Below are 21,636 nucleotides of genomic sequence, written 5' to 3' on the forward strand. Positions count from 1 at the left end.
TAGGTATCTGAGGGCTTGAAAGGTCATTGAGGATAGACCCCAATCTTAAAATTGGCAGTTCAGAGAGCCGGGAACTGAAACTGTTGGACTCTGTTTACTGGTCAAATGGATAGGATCTGAGTCATGGTATGTGGCCCTGAGTGGAGACACACCCTTCTGAGTGCCTACTAAAGTCAACAGAGAGCTGGAGGTTTCTGGTAAAGAACACACCAGGGTCCTCTCTCCTAAGAGTCAATTCAAACGAGTTTGCCAATCACCTGGACTGGAAAACTTCCCTCAGTAGAAGCTGTTTGTTCTAGAGGCTTAGAAACAGTATAAAGCCTGCCTTAAATATAGACTGGCACAACAGTCTTTTTGGCCACTCTCCACTCTGCTAAAAATGCCCATGTCACCATCAGGTAAACCCTGTCTATCTGTTACAATATGCTATGTGTGTCTCACCTGAATTCTTCCGACTGAGATCACAAAGACCAGAGAGCCAGAGGGAGGCCAGAGAGAGACCCTGGCGACACAAACCAACCAAAGCATTTCTCATTTGTTCTTAAACTAATAAGAAATAACCCATAACAAAGAAACCACAGTCCAATGCCCTCAATGTCTCCAAGGTATATTTGAGGAGAAGATTATAGTTCTATGACTAAAAGCACCCATGGAAGAAGGAGTTTATTTGGGCTCCATATAAGAGAGTCTGTGCGGTGGGGAAGGTGTGTCAGCAGATGGCTGGGGCAAGACACTGAGAGACCACATCCTCAGCCATGAACACAAAGTAGAAAGCACAAAAAAGAAAGTGGAGTGAAGCTATAAATTCTTAAAGCCTTCCTTTAATGTACTTCCCCCACTAAGGCTCCACTTCCTGAAGGTTCCAGAATCTCTCTGCAAACAGCGTCATCAACTGGGGACCAAGTATCCAAATACATGAATTTGTAGGGAATACACTTCTTATTTAGATCACCAGGTTGACCCACACTAAAATTATTTTCCTAAGCCTAAATGAAAATCATGGCTTCATCTGAGTGGAGGTTTCTGAGGAAAGGCTCCTCAGGCTGTTAGAGCCAGCAGCATTGAGCTGTGGTTCCCCACTGGTACCTCCGGTTAGCTCCAGTCATCTCTACCCTAAATTCATTGATCATCCCAACTGATTGAACATTGCCTCAATGTTCCTTTTCCTAAGGAGGAATGTCTTTGTAAATGTTAAATTGCCTGAAACATAAGTGAGACTTTGCATTGCACTGGGAATATCACGTCCTTTCCTCATTACAAGACCCTGTCTCTGCCCTCAGCTGATCCCACATATCAGCTCCCATCCTAGGGACTTAACTACTGTAGTCCCTGCAAATCTGCAAATTTGCAGCTCCAGATTAACTATTCCTTGGGAAAATATTCTTCACTAACCTAAAGTCCCTAGCAGTCTTCCTATTGTATGGTGTCATAGGACTTAATGTCAGTGTCTGTTGTCCACCATGATGTCTAGCATAATATCAAATTTATAAAGGTGCACTGTAGGTATTTTTTGAATAATCAAAACAAGAGATTCTAGGGTTGTCCAATTCGTTGGTATTATTCATATATAAATCACTACAGGAAAAAACAATTACATTTATTTTGATCTAGTGAGCCCATAAAAATGTTACTCTCTGGAACTTTATGAGATACGGATGTGGGCTGAGCTCTATATTATTTACCAGACTCAGCTTCATGAACACCATGAAAAAAAAAATGTCTGCTGCTAAAGAACTTACACATGGGGCAGACAGAGCACATCCACACATCAAAATGGCAAAAAGACTACTAATTAGCGCATGCTCAAGGCTCACACAAGGGAGAGTTGGAACAGAAGACAGTTCCCTGGAGGAAGGAGAATTGAATGGACCTGGAAGGAATGAGATTTGCAAAAGGAGAAGGAAGGCATACAGTGTGGTACAGGGTCAGCAGCCATACAAGGACAAGATGGGGAGCAGGGTTGAAGCACAAGGACCTCATCTGCAGCATCCATATCCTCCCTCCTCCAGAGAAGAGCACTACATAGTGCTCCAGAAGGTATTGATGCCTTTTGTTCTAGGTTTCAACACTGCAACAGCTGGGCAGCAACAGAACAGTCTTTGTGTTTTCTTACACCATTTAAAAAAGAAAAATCAAGTGTACAATTATTTCCTTAGCCAAGAAAGAAAAAATAAACAGCCCCTGGATAAAACTGTGAAGAAGAGAGTGAGCCATACACAACAGGACAAGGCAGGTCTGAAGATGGGCCTCAGAGAAAGGCATCTGAAAGAATAGACGCAAAGGGATGTAGCACCACAGAACAGACAGCCTGGACCAGACAGAATGGGGCAGTGGCAAGGACTCTTGGCAGAGAGAGCAGCTGTAGTCTTTAACTGACATAATGCTTTGGCAAAGAGTTTGCAGTTAGAAGTCTAGATTGGCTTCCTCTTTGAAAACACAGTTATCTCATTTCTGGTGTATGAACACCATGGGAATACAACAGAGAGGTATTTGTGTCTTCATCCAAGTCAGTGTGAATTAATTTGTATGAGCACAATCTTCCTAAAAGGGCTGTTATTATCATCATGGCTCTTTGCTGGTTTTATCGTATCTTTTCTTCTGGACATATTTGTCTCTGCCACATTGCCTTGAGAGCATAGGTGTCAGCAGTCTCCAGCTCTATTTTAAGCTTGGGTAGGAGAGCATGTAACTTAAGTAGGGATGGCGCAAAGGAAATTTATGAAGCCTGCCGCAGTATATTCAGGGTAGTTGGAATTGTACTGTGGCTATAAAACCCCATTCTGAAGCAATTCGCCTGAAAGAGGGAGGTGCCAGAACTCGTAGACATAGTGGAGAGAGACTGAGATAGAAGTAGATGGGTATAGATGACAGACAGACAGACGGATCAACAGAGATGGATATGCTAGGATAGAGATGGACAGAGATGGAGAGCTAGAAATAATGGAAAGAGATGGAAAATATATCAGTGGATAGGGATAGCTGGAAGTATAGACAGACGGATAATGATGGACAGACACTAGCACATAGAGACAGACAATGAATGGGTGGCAGTGGAGTGGGCCTATCGATGGGACAGGAGGGACAGATAAATGGATGTAGAGAGATGACTAGAGGCTCCACCATAAATCTACAAGCTGCCTTTGCTAAATGTTTATAACTAAAGAATATGACACAGAAACATTTGTTTATTTGACATGAAGAAGAGCAGACATGGGCTTGTGTTGGAATTACTGGGAAGCTGCAATTACTCCATGCTTAAGCAAAAGACTTGTTTTCCTAAGTGAAGCAAACCTCCAGAATATGAGGAACTAATTATTCAAAAACTTCATCTCTGTGAGCCACAAAGACCCCTGGCATGAACAGGTATTAGGATGGTTGAGTTACACAAAGAAATCTTTCTGAGGTGTTAGTACTCAATATCTAGGCTTCTTGTTTTCTTTGAGGTCTTTATTTGACTTTTTAAAAACTTTTAATAATGACTTTCATCAAGCTCAGAGGGTCTCCTCATGTAGAAATTGTGAGGTGAACTTAATGCACATTATAAAACAAACAAACACGGAGCTTCCTATCTGATCCCTGTCTTGCCTTGGCTCAAGGAGCTCACACCAAGGACAGGCTCTCCGAAACAGGACAAGCTGTACAATCAGAGGCATTGAGGATAACAGTGTAGGGTAGCTCATTAACACTGTCTGCAGATGGTTGTGCTGATTGTAATCCCCAAGACTTAGGAGGCTGAGGGAAGAGCGTTGCTGCAAGTTCAAGGCCAACCTGGGCTACAGGGCAAAACCCTATCTCAAAAATATAAAAATAAATAAAAAACAAACAACAACAAAACACTTTTAAAAACTGTTTACTAGGTGCACATACCAGAAAAGCCTAACACCACTGGATAAGAATTGGCTTACCCTAGGGTAATAGGGCTCAGTGTGGTAAGTTCAGATCAAACTTCTCATAGTCTCTCGGAGTGACACAGCACAGAGAACGTGTGTTCCCACAGCCATCGCAAGAAGTAGCTCAGATCCGGGAACATGGGTGGCCAACACCAAATCACAGCTGAGCCTGCTATGATTAACCATTCAGCCTACTGAGCTTGCAGTTTCTCTGTTGCACATGTAAATATCAGCAGGGAATGGGGGTGGGGAATACTCATGGAGGTGGATGGAAGGGAAGCAGCAGAGTCACCATGGTGGCAGGGCCCAGGGCTGTCAGAGAGGCCCAGCATCCTTTTGCACACTTGAGCACAGCGGAAGTGATTCAGGTCAGGGTTCTCCAGTGCCCGTGAATTCTCCTTTGGCCCAAAGTAAACAAGCCAAAGGTTCTCTGCTGTTCTCAGAATCCAAAGTAATGGACCAGAACCAGGAAAATGTAAAATAGCTGAAACCTGAGATCTATCAGCTTTAAATTCAACTGAAAGTGCCCCCAAGCACAGAATCCCAGGGAGTGGGCTGCATGCCTTTTGGAACTGCCCAGAACTGAGGCTTTATGAGCACAGCTGATAACTGATAAGGGTTCTAATCCTCCCACATTGGGTCATCAGGCTTCTCCCAGTCTCTGATAATGTACTGACGAACTAAGGCTTGGCTCAGCTCCATGGTCAGCAGGCATTTTTCTGGTGGAAGCTGGAACACAAGTTATGGCCAGAGCTTATGAAGGTGATATCTGGTGTGCTTGGAACTGAACAGCTGCAGACAGATGTGTCAGCATAACCACCCGAGGCAATCAGCTGAGGTGAGTCATCCATGGGAAAACAGCATAATGAAGGAGAGGTACAACACGACCCTGTCACTTCTCATGAACAGGAATAACAGAAAGTTCATGAATGAACCCTCTGCTCAGTTGCCAACTTCAGGTCACATAAAGGGGAAACATTTTTTTGTGAATGATTATGTGGCAAAATAAATCACTCAAAGGTACCTTTACTGTGTTTGCTTAGAGTCACTTGATTTAATGGCTGAACTTCTACCACACCACCGTCTACTTCATCTCCACCAAAATATGGAAGGCAGTACCTCAGAGCACATGATTCCAAGTATACACTCTGTTCTTGCAACGATTGTGACATACTCATCCACAAAACAAGAGGAACAGAGTAAGGCACAGAATTAGAGACAGTTAGGAAGTCTGAGGCAAAACAGTCTCTCTGAAATGGCTGCATAAACAAGACTGGAACAGCAGCAGCAAAAGGCAGCGGCGAACAGTCCTAACCAGACAGGGAGCTTCAAATAATGATTGCTGGGGGAGGGAGAATCCCACCCCAGGGGATTAGTCCATTTGTTGGTTGTTCAATACAGTGTAGTCAGCCTTGAAACCAAGGACATACAAAACAACAACAACAACCAAAACAAAATTGAATTCAGCAAGTAGTATTTACAGATATGAGTATACACATACATATGTATATGTATGGAACAATAAAAGAAAAAGGTTATCAACTTGGAAATGGTGGGGAACATGGGAGTGGGGACGGGGTGGAGGACAGAACCTGGGAGAAGCTAGAGGGAGGAAAGGAAGCCAGGAAGTGATAGAATTTAATTTTAATTAAAAAATATTTTTAAAAAGAAAATTAGAGTCAGCCATCATACTTCAAAAAAAAAAAGACAGACAGACAGATAGACATGAATGGAGAGAGTGTAAATACACTCATAGCTGCTGGGCTCACAGTGTGACTTTGGTCAGACTCTTTGGGGTTCACTGACAGCATCAGATCAATTTACACAGATGAAAGGTTGGTTTTTGACTCCTCAAAGCATAATCATGAAGCTACATTAGGCTGAAAACGAAAGCGCGGCACTTACTGATTCCTTGAAAGAGCTCCTCAATATTAATGGCATTCTTTGCACTTGTCTCCACCACGATGGCCCCTATGGACTCAGCGTATTCCTTAGCATCCTTCAGGGGCACCTCCCTGGAAAAGAGGTCAAACAAGAAATGAGCGCTCGTGTGTGAAACATGAAAACTCAGGAGGCCAAACAAACAGCACTTGTGGAAACCTTTGCTTTCCTATAGAATAACAACGTAATCACTTCTCAAAGATTGAAAACTCACAACAGGCACATCTTAGAAGTTGGTTTCTTTTTTTCTTTTATTGAGGCCACTGGATTTTATTGGATTTAAAGACAGTTTCATTTATTGTAATTTTGAAGCAAGATATAAATCAGATAGGACAGTCATAAATGCATATAACAATAATAGTCCTTGGGAATGGAGAGATGGTTAAGTGCTTCTAGAGAACCTGTGTTTGTCAGGCTGTGTGCCTGTCCTGCAGCTAGGAGTGCTGCTAGTGTGTGTGTCAGGGGCAGCACTCAGGGTTTCTATCAGGCATGGTAGCACACGACTTTAATCCTAATAAGTGGATATCTGTGAGTTCAAGGCCAGCCTAGTCTACACTGTGAGTTCCAGGACAGCCAAGGCTACAGAGAAAAGCCCTGTCTCAAAAAGAAAAAGAGGAGGGGGGAGGAGAAGAAGGAGGAAGGAAAGAAGGAGGAAGAAGAGGAGGGGGAAGAGGAGAAGGGGGAGGAGGAGGAGAAGATGTAGTTAGTCTTTGGCAACCATGGACAAGCCACACATTTATAACACAGTGCACTCTCCACAGAAGGAGTGAATTTCTAGGCAGGAGAGAAAATGGTTTTAAGTATTGGTTACGGACATTCCAGGACACTCCAGATTGCAGAGCCAGGGAACATTCCCTTCAAAACTCACATTGAAACTTAATGGCCATCATGAAAGTATTAAAAAGTGAGAGCTGTAAAGAGGTTAAGGAGGGCTGGGGTCAATGTGTTTATGAAAGAGAGAGCTTGACCCCGCTTTTGCCTCTTTGCCCTTCCACCTTGAAAATCAGTGTTGTCCTATCCTCAGGATAAGACAGTCTAAACACCATTTTGGAATCAGAATCAGCAAGCCTGCCACCTCCTTGATACTGAACGTCCCAGACTCACAAATCTAGAGTCTGTATATTTTGGGCTAATTATACAGTTAGTGATATTCTGTTACAGAATAAAACAGACAACAGAAAGCTACTTTCAACACTTATTTTCCATCACATGACTCAACATTAACAATGACACACTGTGCATGCACTAGTGTATAGCTTTTGACATGTTTTATACATGACTGTTCGGCCATATCTGAAGGTTTGACATCCATGTACTCAACTAACTGTAGAGTTAAAAAATACATCAAACCAATGTGTCTATACCAAACATGTGCAGATCTTCCCACGGGCATCACTTCCTAAGTGATACTGAACAACAAGCTCTTTACTCAGTGAAGAGGAATGAGAATGGCCTCTAGAGGCTCATATGTTTGAATACTTGGTCCCCAGCTGATGGAACTGTTTGGAAAGGATTAGGAGGTGTGTCCTTGCTGGAGAAGGTATGTCCCTGTTGGAGGAGGTGTGTCATTGGGGGCAGGCTGTGAGGTTTTAAACAACTTCTGCTATTCTCAGCGTGTACTCTTGCTTTCTACTTGCAGACCAAGATGTAAGCTTTCAGCTATTTCTGTGGCATCTTAGACTCTAACACTCTGTAAGCCCAACTACACACTATCTTTTATAGTTGCCTTTGGTTGTGGTTATCACAGCAATAGGAAAGCATTGAATACATACAGCATTACATCATGCTAATATAAGTTATCTGGAGATGGTTTAAAGTACATGGGGGTTGGCTTCTGTGAAAATACTAAGGGGCTCAAGCACCTGTGAACTCTGGCAGCCCAACAAGCTCTGAGAGCCAACATAAAAACTATGACATGATTCGAGAGTTGGGAATGAAAAATCTTTTGTTGTTGTTGTTGTTGTTGTTTTTGTTTGTTTGTTTGTTTGGTTTTTGTTTTTGTTTTTTTCAAGACAGGGTTTCTCTGTGTAGCCCTGGCTGTCCTGGAACTCACTCTGTAGACCAGGCTAGCCTCGAACTCTTGAACTCAGAAATCCGCCTGCCTCTGCCTCCCAAGTGCTGAGATTAAAGGTGCGCCACCACCGCCCGGCAGAAATGAAAATCTTATGACCAAGGTGCAATGTGGCATGTCTGGACCTCAACCTTTCAAAACAGTGCTTCTTGCAAGGTGTTAGGGTATAACAATCTAAACAGGAATTAACTGATCTGTTTTCAATGGGAAGATACTGGGGTGGCTCCAAAAATAAAAAGGACAGTTCTTAGTCCCCAAAGCCTGTGTGTTTATTCAGTGAATGTTTATTAAGTGGCTCTTGGATACAGGCCTTCCTCTGGGGACTAAGACAAACATGTTTTGAGACTCTACATGGTAGGCTGAACATGTTAGACCAGAGACAAAGCGTTTGAATGCACTGTAACACAAAGTACTTCAGGAGGGCAGGGGTGGAACCTCATCCATTTAGAGATGGGAGTCTGGGACACTTTCTTGGAGAAGGCCGTTTCTGTGCGGCCACAAAGCCAAGTGAAGATTGTGAGTGAACCAAGAGAAGGCCCAGAAGTGTACAAGTATACACTTGTTTCCTGATAATCTCAAAAACAAACTCCATATTCAATACTGCCTGGATGATATGGTGCTCACACACAAATGAGAGTCTGATGGGATAAAAGAAGATCAGAGTGGCTGGCACTGAGACAAAGAGGGTCTGGTGGAGCTGTGACAGGTACAAAGGAAGGAACACCATGCCTGCTTTGTATCCAATGGCTTCTAGGGGACAGGAAGGGACAATGGAAAACACAAGACATAAAACGGGCTAGGGACCAGAACTTAGAAAGGAGGCTGGGAGCTCTGCATGCCCTGCAGGTGAGGGACAATACATTTGAATAAAATGACAGCAGAAGGAAGTGGGGGGAGGGGGACACAAGTGGACTTTGGGAATTAGGATGAAGAGACAGGATTCATATCCTTCTCTTTTCTCCCCTCCCTTCACTGGTTGAGAAGATGCCAGGAACAGTGTATCCTCATGAAGCCTGTAAAAGTTGGCTTCTATTGCTGTGATGAAGCACCATGACCAAAGCAACTTGGGGAGGAAAGGCTTGGTTGGCTTATATGTCCTGATCATAGTCTACCACTGAACTAAAGCAGAGGCCAGGGAGGAGTGCTGCTCACTAGGAGGCCCCTGTGGGTTTCTCAGCCAGCCATACTAAAAGCAGTTGTCCTGCTGGGAAAGGGTGGGTCCTCTATGAAGCAGCTAAGGGTTAAGACTTGGTCTTGCAAAAGAGTAGGGTTGCTTTCTATAATAACATATACTTATCTTGATTTTAAGTTACTTTGAAGCAAGAGGCTGCAGGCCTCTAGATCTAATGACACTTGTTGCTAACAGTAGGGTGATTAGGTAGAGGATTTGTTGCTAGGGCTCCCTTTTCAGGCCAGGCAGCCAGAAGCCCTTCACTGGCCTGGCTGATTAACTCTTGGTGAACCAGAGAAGTAGGAAAGGAAAAAAATTAACCTCTTTATACATGCAGGTAAGCACAGACACATATACATTCATACACCCACACTCTGTCTGGGCCTGACTGTCTCAATCAACTCCGCAAGTATTTATGCATGCTTACACATATACACATATACCTATACATGATGTACGTACAGACAAAATATACATTTGGATGGATGGATGGATGGATGGATGGATGGATGGATGGATGGACAGTACAGAGTCCCCCAAGCCAAACCATCCAACCAACAACTTTATTTCTTTTCTCTGGCTTTTTCTTATACCTTCTTAGGCAAAAAGTTCTTTAGAAAGTTACCTTAGCTCTTATTCCTCAACCCTGAGCACCTGCAGGTTATCCTCTCCCCTCTCCCCTTCTCTTCCCCCTCTCTCCACGTGGTCATGGCCGGCCTCTACTCCTCTCTACTTCTCTCTCTCTCTCCTCTTGCTCTCCCACTCTCTTAATAAACCTCCCCACGTGGAACCAAAAAAAAAAAAAAAGAAAGTTACCTTATAGATAGAATGTAACAGAAAAGGGGAATTACAGGAGGATGTTGATATTACGTTCAAAGCATTATAATATGCTCCTTCAACTAAGTCAGATGTGACCAGTAGCCAATCAGCTGTTGGGCTGCCTCACTTTCATTTTTTACATCTTATTTCCTTTTCTCTGGAAAAGTATACTCGGATTGGCTGGTGGGTTGTTGAACCTTTCGAGAATGGGATTGCTAACTGATCCTAGAATTGAAAAAAACAAAAGTCAAATTAAGATCTCTAAAACTAGCCAGGTGGTGGTTGTGCACACCTTTAGATTCAGTACTTGAAGAAGCAGAGGCAGGTGGATCTCTGTGAGTTTGAGGTTAGCCTGATCTACAAAGTGAGTTCCAGGATGGCCAGAACTACACAGAGAAACCCTGCCTCAAAAAGCCTACAAGATCTCTAAAACTAGATTTGCTGATGCATGTGGGCATATTTGAGTCCATGTTGCTGGGGACTAAACAATATCTCATTAATGTTAGACTTCACCACCAAGCTACACCCCCATCCTGTATGTATGTATGTATGTATTTATTTATTTATTTATTTATTTATTTATTGATGTATGTATGTGTGTACAATGTGTGAGTATGAGTCACATGGCACCCATGGAGAGGTTAGACCAACTTCTGGGAGTCTTTTTCCCTTCCACAACAAAAGTGGTTACTTGCAGAGTCTTGAAGGCCAGAGAAAGTCCTGCCAGTACAAACAGAGAAGGACCAACCACTATTGGAGTCTGTCAGAATATGTTCATTACCATGCTTAATAAAAAGTACATAGGTCAACAAGATGGATAACTGGGCAAAGGTGCTTGTCAACAAGCCCAAGTTCACTCCTTAGAACCTACATAGTATATAGAGAGAATCAGTTCCCTCTATACACATGTTATGGAATGTGTATGAACACACATGCACACTATAAATGTAGTTTTTTATTCTCCTGTAGTAACTGTCATCTTAGAGACTTACCACCTCTGTCTGCTAACCCAGGCCTAGTCCTGGAAGCTTCTAGCCTCTGTGTAAGCTTATCTAGGCCTAGAAAGTTACGGTTGAATAAGCTCACCCCTTCCTAGTTCTTTCTCAGCTCTGGCTGTCAGGTTCAACTCAGCTGTTCTGGCTCAAACTCCTCTCCAAGCTGATTGATTCAATCTTGCTTCTCTCTGAATGTGGTGGTTGAATATGCTTGGCCTAGGAAGTGGCACTATTAGGAGGTGTGGCCTTGTTGGAGGAAGTGTGTCACTGTGGGGGTGGGCTTTAAGACCCTCCTTGCTCCCTGGAAGCCAGTCTTCCACTAGCAGCCTTAAGATGAAGATGCAGAACTCTTAGCTCTGCCTGCACCATGGCTGCTTGGATGATGCCAAGCACCTGTCTTGATGATAATGGACTAAACCTCTGAACCTGTAAGCTAGCCTCAATTAAATGTTGTCCTTATAAGAGTTGCCTTGGTCATTCTGTTCAAAGCAATGTAAACCCTAAGTAAGACAGCTGCACACACACACACACACACACACACACTCACACAAATAAATTAATTTTAAAAAAATTAAAAGTACATATGTAGTCTTTGCCTGGCATTTCCAACACAAAGATCCCCCAAATTGGCAAGTCCTGAAGTGATAATAAGATTCTCTCCAATTGACCTCATAGAATTTGATAGTGTGGAACCTAGAGACAGCGGCAGGATTGGGCTGGTTATGAAAGAAACCAACCATGGTGTTAGAGACAGACTTCTAGCCCCTCCAGGAGAACCTCATGTTGGTGAACACATGGCTATTGGCATAGCAGTACACCCAAAGAGAGCTGGAAGTCCCTCCCCGACCCTCAGACCGTGACCTATGCATCTCATCTCTTCCATTTGGCTGTTCTGACTTTGCAACCTTTATAACTGAACTATAATTCTAAGTAAGTGCTTTTCTGTGTTCGTTCTAACACGCAACATAAAGGAGGTCATGGAAACCCTGTAATTTGCAGTCTTCTGGGCAAACCTGTGGGTAAAGAGACCCACAGGTGGAGTCTGAAACAGGGCATAATGATGTAGTATCGGGCCCTTCAACGGGCAGAGTCTTCACCAGCTCTGGTCTCGGTCAGAATGGAACAGAATTATAAGGCACTTGTTGCTGTAAGTCAGAATGGTATGAATACTGCCTGAGAGAAGACTCCTGACAAGGTGAGAACATACTTAGTCATATACAATGGTACATAGACAAGAACTCCCCCTCGCTGTACTTCAGAAGAAACCATGGCACAGGTTTGAAGGCTGGTGCCACCAGCCTTCTGTAATTATAACTATGAAGGGCCATAATATGCTCATTTAATTGTGTATGTGTGTGTGTCTATGTATAAGTGTTTTGTCTACATGTATATCTGTATACCTCACACATGCCTGATGTCCAAGGAACCAGAAAAGGGCTATGGATCCCCTGAAACTGGAATTACAGATGGTTGTGAGCTGCCATGTGGGTGCTTGGAAATGTTCTTCCTTGAGAAGAGCAGTCAATGTTCTTAACCACTGAGTTGACTCTCCAGCCCTATATCCAGTGTTTTGAATACTCTTCAACAAATATTGAGTATATCTTATATGTTGGGCATTGTGATGGGCACTGAAACAGTTAAGCTGAAACTATCTAGCCCAGGTCAAGATACGGACATGAGGGAGTCAACTTTGATGGTACAAACTACCTATAGAATTTCTAGGCCATGCTACATACATAACAAAGAAGTTACAAGCTCGAAAGTATATATAGATGGGGATCCCTCCTTCATCCTCTTTCCAAGCTGACCATATTCTGCATGTCCCTTCAGTATCAGCACTACTCAGGAATTCAGATGAGACTATTTAAGTCCACATCTTTCAAAACAGCTGGGCTATCCAGCTATAGGCTGGCTGAGTGGTCAGAATGAAAATGAATTCAGAGCTAGGGCTAGGTTCTGTCATTGGTGGACCGGTAGGAAACAGGCAGGGCTGAAAAAGTAGAAAAGGCAGAGGCTCTGCCTCCAATGGCTCAACTGGCACAGCTGGCTTCTGACATTCCTTACTTCTTGCTTCTTTAGTTAATAACTACCTAGCGGTCAGATCTGAACTTCAGGACAATTCTCTTGTCATTTGTCATCAGAATGTACCAGAAGCTTGGCCCACCCATTGCTGAGCACAGTGAGCTCCTAAGCTAGAGGGAACATGGGGCCCACCTCCACTCAGCTCTAACTTCTTCCCCAACATCAGGTAAAGATCCAGCCTATGAAGGACAGTAAAGGTTCTGGCATAATTCTTTCTTGTCTCTGAGTGACCAGATCTGGAGAAGGAGTGTCTTATTCATAATAACTGCAATCAAATTATCTTCTCACTCGACTTTTTAAAATGGGAGCCTGAAATATTTAATACTATTAAGGCTATTGACACTTACTCTCCCCTCTTCTGTTTTTGAGATAGGCTCTAGACCTGTGTAGCCCAGGCTGGCCTGGAACTAATTATGTACACCAGACGAGGCTTGCTTTTAGTTAGTGTCAATCATTTTACCTGACACTCCAGAATCTGACATTATAAGTGTAATGTCTGACAAAAAAAAGATTTAAAAACAAAATAAACCAGAAAGTTCAAGAGTCCAGCCCTGGCTAAGTGAGTCCTAGTCAAAAACAAACAAACAAACAACAACAAATCAACAAAGATGCCTAGGGAAAGAAGAAATCAGAGATATAAATGATTATTTTAAAGGAAATCAAAATCCCTTTGCATCTTAAGAAATTCTCAGGTGATTTTTTTCCCCTGTAGCTGCACAAGGACCTTACAGAACCATGTCAGGTAGTCAGTGCAGGCTATCTCAGAAGTGGTCAGTAGATCACTTGTAATGCTAGATGACAAATCAGCTCAGTTGCCATCCACAGAAAGAGGAGGAAGTCAGAAGGGGCCATTCGGACCAAACAGGAAGTGTGGTTAGTGCTGAGGTCAACTGGAAACTCAAAGAGATACAAGTTGGCCCACCCTTCCCAGAGGGCTGGGAAGAGGTTTCTGAGGTGAAGGTAGCACCAAAGGGAATCTCTCAGATTGAGCTCTGGAATTATCCGCTTGGGTCTTATCAAGCTCTGGACAGCAGCCAGTTCTGTGTTTCTTGGACTCAGGCAGAAAGTCCTGAGTTGGCCATTTGTTGTTGGGAGACTTCTCAGCAGGGGAGAGAGATTAGGACACAGTGTTCCTACTTGGGCTCTGGAATTTCAACGTGCTGTGCTGCTCAATAGGGGGTCTTTGTTTTGTAGCATAAGGGTGTTACCCCACAACATGGCAGCTGACTCTAATTTCAGGACTATTCAAGTACTCCTTCCTCAACATCAGGGAGCTCAGGGTTTTTTTTTTTTCTTTAAAAAGTGGGTGGGAGTAGGCCTGTTTGGTACACCCTATGTTGCAGATTAGTGTTCATGCTTTGGTTGGTTTGCAAGCTCAGAGCTCAACAAAAACGTGACAAGGTCGTTATTACCCAAGCACTTACAACCCTAGAACAAGGCTCATCTCCTGAAATTTGGTTATCCATGATTAAAGAAATAGCCAGTAGACAGATTCCTCAGCCGTTGCACCCCAAGGGATTTGCCCATTGCACTGGGTCGGTGAGGAGTCTTGGCCTGGCTGGTCCTTGTCTGTGTAGCTGTGGTACCTGAATTTGAGGCAAACAGCCCTTGCACCCCTGGGAGATGGCTCCATTGCACAGGGACGGGTGTTTGCATCTCTCTCTGTTTCCCCTAGCCCTTGCACCCAGAGGACTTGTTTCCATTGCACCTGGTAGGGTAAGGGAGACTGTCTTAAACTATCAGTCCTTGATCGCTTATTCCCCCAAGATGGAATTTGCTTGATCAGGCTTGAGTTTGAGTCATGATTGGTACCATGCTAGACAGGCCAAGGACAGCTCCATCTTTTCGTCTCCAGGCCAGCTGCCATTGGTCCCAACGACGGGAATAGGTTGATGCCATATGCCAGAGGTACACTATGAGCTGTGAGTTTACCCCATGACGGGCATTGCGAGTGGCCACAACCTGGGGCGCACATTCTGAGAATGCCAGGTGTGCGTGCGCGACCCTCGTAGCCTAAGACAGGGAGCTCACCATTCTTTGGTGCTGGCTATGGAAGAACATCAACTAGCCTAAGACATGGGACATTGGCCAGTGCCTGTGATTCTTAATTAAAACAGAAAGGGGGAGATGTGGAAAGCCGCGGCTTGTGCTGACAGCATTCGCCATTACAAGATGGCGCTGGCATCCGGTGCTCCTCCAAGTAAACAAGTAAACCGCGCATGTGCTATGGTAAAAAAGCGCCAAGTCACAGCCCATCCCAGGGCATTTTGGCGGGTAACGAGTAAGCAGCCAATCAGAAGTGAACATGCTGCTCCAAGGGTACATAAACAGTGCCTTTTCCGGGCCCAGGGTCTTTCCTCCTTTTCATTGGAATAAACATCTGCTGCGGAAGGATCCTGGTGTGTTGCCCTGTCTTCCTTGCTGGCGAGGTGGGCGCTCGTCACATATCAGGAAATAACCTTGGTTTTTCCACTCCTTCAAACAGTGAAAGAAAATTCCCACGGATGGACATCACAGTATTTGTTCATCCCACAGACAGAGCATGAGGTAAGTGTTCACTAAAAGGCAGTGTTACAGCATGGGAGCGAGGGGGAGAGGGATACCATGGAGACCAAGGAAACCAATGGTGTCTTCTGAGACTGGTTCAGGCACTTTGGAGCTGGCATGGAAAAGCCACCATTTGCTCAGAAAAGTAAAACATCTTCATACTAAAAGCAAGGAGGTGGAACAAGAACAACCAGGACCCTCTCCAGATTCCTCTGAGCCCACTGGCATTATTTCCCACCTCAATGCATATTTCGTGACTATGAGATACAAAGAGTCCCATACCCCAAATCTACGGACCTGGAGTATCTTCTGGCTAAGCCCCAGAATTCAGTACAGCAGCTTGCTTCCTAGCAACTTCTCATGTGTTCGAAAGCTGGAGAGTAATACTGTGAGTGGATGGGCTGTAAAGCACCCTGTGTGCTGTGTCTTAGACTGTCTACGACATGGCACTATGAAGCCAAGAGTTTGGTGGCCACTGTGATAAACAGCCACTGCTTGGACACCAGTCCGAGGTAGAAACGAAAGAAAGGAAACAGAAGGTAGGAACTTTTCCTCACACTGATCCAGTGATTTCTAACATGTACATGAAAGTTCATAAACTCTGTACTCACAAGCACTAAGCATTTTACATCCTATCACCTTCTTAGAATACAGCAGTCAGCATTTCATTTAAATACTGTTCACTGTGTTTTTATTTTCTCTATTAGCTGTTCCAAGATCCAGCTTAAAAGACCAACCAAGGACCCCACATGTGGCTGAGCAGGTTGAGTCGCTTGCCACCAAGCCTTGAACCTTGAGTTCAGTCACTAGGACCCATCTAGTGGGAGGAGAAAACAGGTTCCCTTAGGTTTTTCTCTCAATTCCACACATGTACTGTAGTATATGCACACACACACACACATGGTAAATCAATGTAAAATACAAAGAAAGGCCAAGCTGCCCCCAATATCACATCAGTAATGAACAGGAAATGCCTGTTAAATGCCTAGTGTGGCTATTACACCAAAACCATCCCACATTTAAAGTATTCCAGCCAAAAGCAGCAGAAATCATTCGCAACATCCCATCAGATGAAGCGGAGGAAGGTTGTGAGGGGGGTTGCAGAGGCTATGTTTGCCAGGAAACATATTCTCATATCTCCCCATTCCTTCAAGCACCACAAGATGAATACTCCCATTAGTGTGTATGTTTTCCAAATATCAGAAATGTCTGTGTAACACACACATACAAAGCCATTTTGACAATGCTAAAAGTAGCAGAACCCTCAGCTCTTATGGACACTCAGATTGATTTGCCTGAAGGAGGAACTAAAACTGAAATCAACTTCATTTTAGAAAAGGCAGAATAATTGCCAGCTTCAACGTAAACACCTAGTTGGACAGTTCTGCCGATCTAAGTAAGCCTTTCCAGTTATAGCACCTTGCATGGGTACCCTGGGAAGAATTTCTGTTCCCATAAGGTCTTCCCTGCTTAATAACATTGACAGGAAAGGCTATTCACCTGGAGCCAAATCCCTGGTGTCAGATTCAAGCAGGCAGTGTCAGGTTCTCGGCCACAGACTTAAAAGAATTGTTTCTCATGAAGAATATTAGAACTTGGAAGAGAAGAAATACTGAAAAAACCATGGACTCTCTTAAGAGACTTAGTCATTCCTTTTTCAAACAAATTCCGGCTGGTCCTTAAGAGGCTGGAGGACTACCAGGGAGAAGTGTGAGGACCAGAGTCTTGAGTTAAACTAACTCTCCCTCTTGGTAGCTTGGATATCATTCCCCACACTCGATCTGGTTTGCCATTCTTAAGACTATGTGATATGAAAGTCAGGGCACAGAGTCTGGAACAGATGATGGGTTTAAAGCCATGTCATATGCTATGTGCCCTGTCCTGCCAGCTCAGGGTGTGGGGTGATCTCCTTACCCAGGCTGTGTTTAATCTCATCTCATGGAGCCTTTTGTGTATATAGGGTTATGAAGATTAACACACCTACTGATTACCGTGGTGTCTAGTACACAGTAAGCATCCAGTGTAGGCTGGAGATGAGGGTGATGAATTTGTTTTCAAGGATTGGGAAGATAGCTCAGTGGCTACAGTGCCTGTGCTTGCTGTATGAGAACTTGAGCCCATGTAACCATTGCTTACATAAAAGCACTTGTGGGGTGCACCTGAAACCCCAACTCTAGAGGGTAAATACAAAGAGACAGGCAGATTACTGGGGTTTGCTAGCTAACATGGCCAAAATCATGAGCTCAGGGTTCATGGAGAGACTCATATGGCAGAAACAGAGCACTAGCTACACCCACACCACACATGCATAAACACACAAATACCACTTTGTATTATATATTAATATAATTAATATATTATATTATTAAAATATATTAATTTTATATAGTAATTATGTTGTATCATAATATATAATGTTGTATATTCATATTTTGCTTTTAGCCTGCTGACCAGCTGAGTAGTAGACAGAGAAAATATAAGTAAAACAAAATAAGAACTGCCATCAAGAATTTATCACAGTGCGAGGCTGGAGAGATAGCTCAGTAACTAAGAACACTTGGCTCTTGGAAAGGATCTGGGTTCAGTTCCCAGCACCTACATGGTGGCTCACCATAAGTAACTTCAGGGTTAGGGTTAGGGTTAGGGTTAGGGTTAGGGTTAGGGCTAGGGTTAGGGTTAGGGTTAGGGTTAGGGTACCCTACCTTAACTTCAGTTCCAGGGGATCTGATGCTCTCTTCTGACTTCATGGGTATAAGACACACATGCAGTACACATACATACATACGGGTAAAATACCAACATAATTAAAATAAACAAATCTTTAAAAAAAAAAAAAAAAGAAGCCCTGCGGTGGTGGCGCATGCCTTTAATCCCAGCACTTGGGAGGCAGAGGCAGGCGGATTTCTGAGTTCGAGGTCAGCCTGGTGTACAGAGTGAGTTCCAGGACAGCCAGGACTATACAGAGAAACCCTGTCTCGGAAAAAAAAAAAAAAGAAAAAAGAAAAAAAAAGAAAAAAGAAAAGAAAGAACTTATCACCGAGGACACTTTAGCTCCCAGCAGAAGTTACATTATAAACTCTGGAACTTCTAGGCAGCAGTGGAAGGAAACAAAAGTCTTTAGAACAAAAGCTAGGCATTCTGCTCAATAACCTGACAGTTTTGAAACATTCTTTCCACTTCAAGGCCAGAATGAAGCCTGCATTCTAAATCAGAGTCAGAGGCATCAACATGAAGTTTTTCATCTTCGAGGTGAGTTCAGTTAGCAAGTACTGATGTATTTCCTAGCCCTGTTCATTGAACGAACGGGCTGAAAAGCAATGATACCCACAACGTTGAGCACACCTGAAATCCAGTTTGTGGATTTTAATACCATTTTCTAATATAAGAAATCAGGGCTTTTTAGAGAAAAACACATACAAGACAAGCCTGGAGCAACTTACTGTGAAAGAAAGGTGTCCACCAAGACACAAGAGCCAACAGGGAAGGACTCCTAGTGGCTGAAACTGGAATAGTTTGAGAAAAAAAATTATTGCTTTCTAACAGCGCATAAAAGAAACCTAGTCCACCAGACCATTACAGATCCTTATCCAGATTGTTACAACTTCTCTGGGACCAAAAATACTGGTTAAAGATTACAGAACACATCGCAAGTCCGAATCACTTAAGCTGTATGAATTAGATCAGTTGATGCTGGTCTAAGGATGGATAAGGATGGACAAGAATATTGACCTAGAAACAAATCTACACTACATGTGATATCAGCCTGAGACAGGGTTGCATGTCAGTGGGGGACAGAATAGGCTGTACTACCAGTAATGGTAAGATAACCTGTTAGCTACAGGGGCAGGAGAAACAGAGGGTATAAATAAATAAGCAACAGCATGTGACATAAAGACAGATAATTACAAAATTGTGTCTTTGAAAGATAGTAACATAGAGGGCCACATCACCAAGCTTAGAGTTATAGGAAGATTTCTAATAAGAAACCCCCAAAGGAAAACCTATAATGGGAAAAAGTTGACAAATAATCCCCCAAAAACTGTAAGGTAGTGACGACGAAGAGACAGGGTAAAATGGAAAGATAAGCCCTAACCCTGAGGGAGACTGTGTGTGTGCGAGGCATGCATGCACATACATGTGTACAGGCATGTGTTCCTGTGTAAATGTGGAGGTCAGGGATTGATGTCTGACATCTGCCTCGATTGTGTGCCACCTTATCGTTTGATAGGAGGTCTTTCACTGAACCGAGTGCTCGCCCGTTGGCTAGTCCAGCTGGGTTTCCTTTTGTCTTGTCTCCTTTTCCCCAACCCTCAGCAGTAATGTTATGTTCGTCTGCACCCATGCCTAGCTGTTCTTTAATTTTTAACCTGGGTGCTAGGGATTTGAACTCAGGTCCCTGTACCTGTACAGTGGGTGTGGTACCAGCTGAGCCACGTCTCCCATCCCCATGAAGAAGGTATTGTAAATATACACTAGAAACAAAAGACCAGCATTAAATATATGTACTATAAAATCATAATCTTTTAAAATTTACTTTAATTTTATTTTACTTATTCACTTGACATTCTGCTCACTGTCCCCCCTCCTGGTCACCCTCTCCCAAAATCTATCTCACATACCCCCTCCCCTTCTCCTCTGAACAGGTGGGACTCCCCGCCTCCATGGTTATCCCACCACCCTGGCACTTCATGTCTCTGTGAGATTAGGCAGGTCCTCTCCCACTGAGGCCAGACAAGGCAGTCCAGCTAGAAGAACATAGCCCACATACAGACAACAGCTTTTGGGATAGTTCCCACTCCAATTGTTCGGTACCTACATGAAGACCAAGCTGCACATCTGCTACATATGTGCAGGGAGGCCTAGGTCCAGCCTGTGTATATTCTTTAGTTGGTGGTCCAGATTCTGAGAGCCCCAAGAGTCCAGGTTAGTTGACTAAAAATCATAATCTTATTTTATTGAAATTAATCACCCAATAGGAACCCTGGTAATGATTTGAAGAAACATTTCACATACAAGAACAGACTTTAGAGGCCAGTACATACATGAAAAGTTGCCCACTCAGTGGTAACAAAGGAAATGCAAATTGAAGTTACTCTCTGATATCCAAAGAAGCCTCACAAGACTCAGCTAGGAGGAGAGGACAAGCAGTCACACATGCTACTAGTATTCACCCTGGAAAACATTAGCATCACCTCATAAAACTGAGCATACACACATCTTATGAGCCAGCAATTAAACTGCTACACTCTGCAGCCTAGAGACATGTTTAAGTCCAGCACTGTGAGACATGAATGAGGCTATCCAACCACTGTTCAAAACAACCCACATCAGGAATGACCCAAGTGCCCATCAGCACTAGGATGGGTAGAAGCGTAAAACAGACCCATGTTCAGACACCAGACGACAGCTAGCACATACTCACTGGGTGATTCTCACAAGCAAATTTTGAATTGGAAACCAGTCATCACATGACACAACATTATTCCACTCACACCAAACTCAAAAGTGGGCAAATCCAAACAATCGCTTTCTGAGAAGTACAAACACTAAACATGGATATTGAGAACATAAGGAAGTGTGGTTCTCATTAAAATTAGGACAGCGAGAGGAAGGCTGATTGACAGGGTGACCCAACAGTTCCTGCTTTTTAACCATGTCCTCCCTTAAGCATACACCAGTGTTTTATAGACTCTTCTTTAAGAACACTCTAAAACTGAAGAAAGAGATTCCAGATGTGTTCTCTGAGCTCGATTGGAACTCCATGTTCAGCTACTTCCTTCCTGTTTTGGGAAACAGCATCAGTAGAGGCTGGACCACAGGCATCCTGAGCACAAAACATACTCAGCAGCACAAGCTACCTGCCATCTCTCATCCTCTCCTGTGAGGAGAGTGCTGTCAGCTTTATGGCTTGCCACATGTCTGACTTCTCAGTACTTTTTTGTTTGTTAGTTTGGTTTTGAGCTTTGTGTTTTTAGCATTTAGAATACATTGGATTTTTGTTATCTAGGATTTTAGCTTCTGTTCTTTGGTTTGCTTATAAAAAGAAAAATCCTTGTATATATATTTTTTGATTCAAAGCTACTATAGTAGCTTTTAGACTTGCATGTAAGAAGTCAAGCA

At 43.4% G+C, this 21,636-nt stretch overlaps 1 protein-coding gene across 1 annotated transcript in view; it reads right to left on the minus strand.

The window, feature by feature from the left end:
- The window catches only part of Rab31 (RAB31, member RAS oncogene family), a 123,412-nt gene that overhangs the window by 10,663 nt on the left and 91,113 nt on the right, over positions 1 to 21,636 (minus strand). Inside the window, exon 6 of the mRNA XM_028777964.1 lies at positions 5,796 to 5,905. Within this exon, the coding sequence (XP_028633797.1) occupies positions 5,796 to 5,905 (110 nt within the window). The remainder of the gene's footprint in view (positions 1 to 5,795; positions 5,906 to 21,636) is intronic.

This window comes from Grammomys surdaster, unplaced genomic scaffold, assembly GCF_004785775.1.
Source record: "Grammomys surdaster isolate TR1022 unplaced genomic scaffold, NIH_TR_1.0 318, whole genome shotgun sequence".
NCBI classification, from domain to species: Eukaryota; Metazoa; Chordata; class Mammalia; order Rodentia; family Muridae; genus Grammomys; species Grammomys surdaster.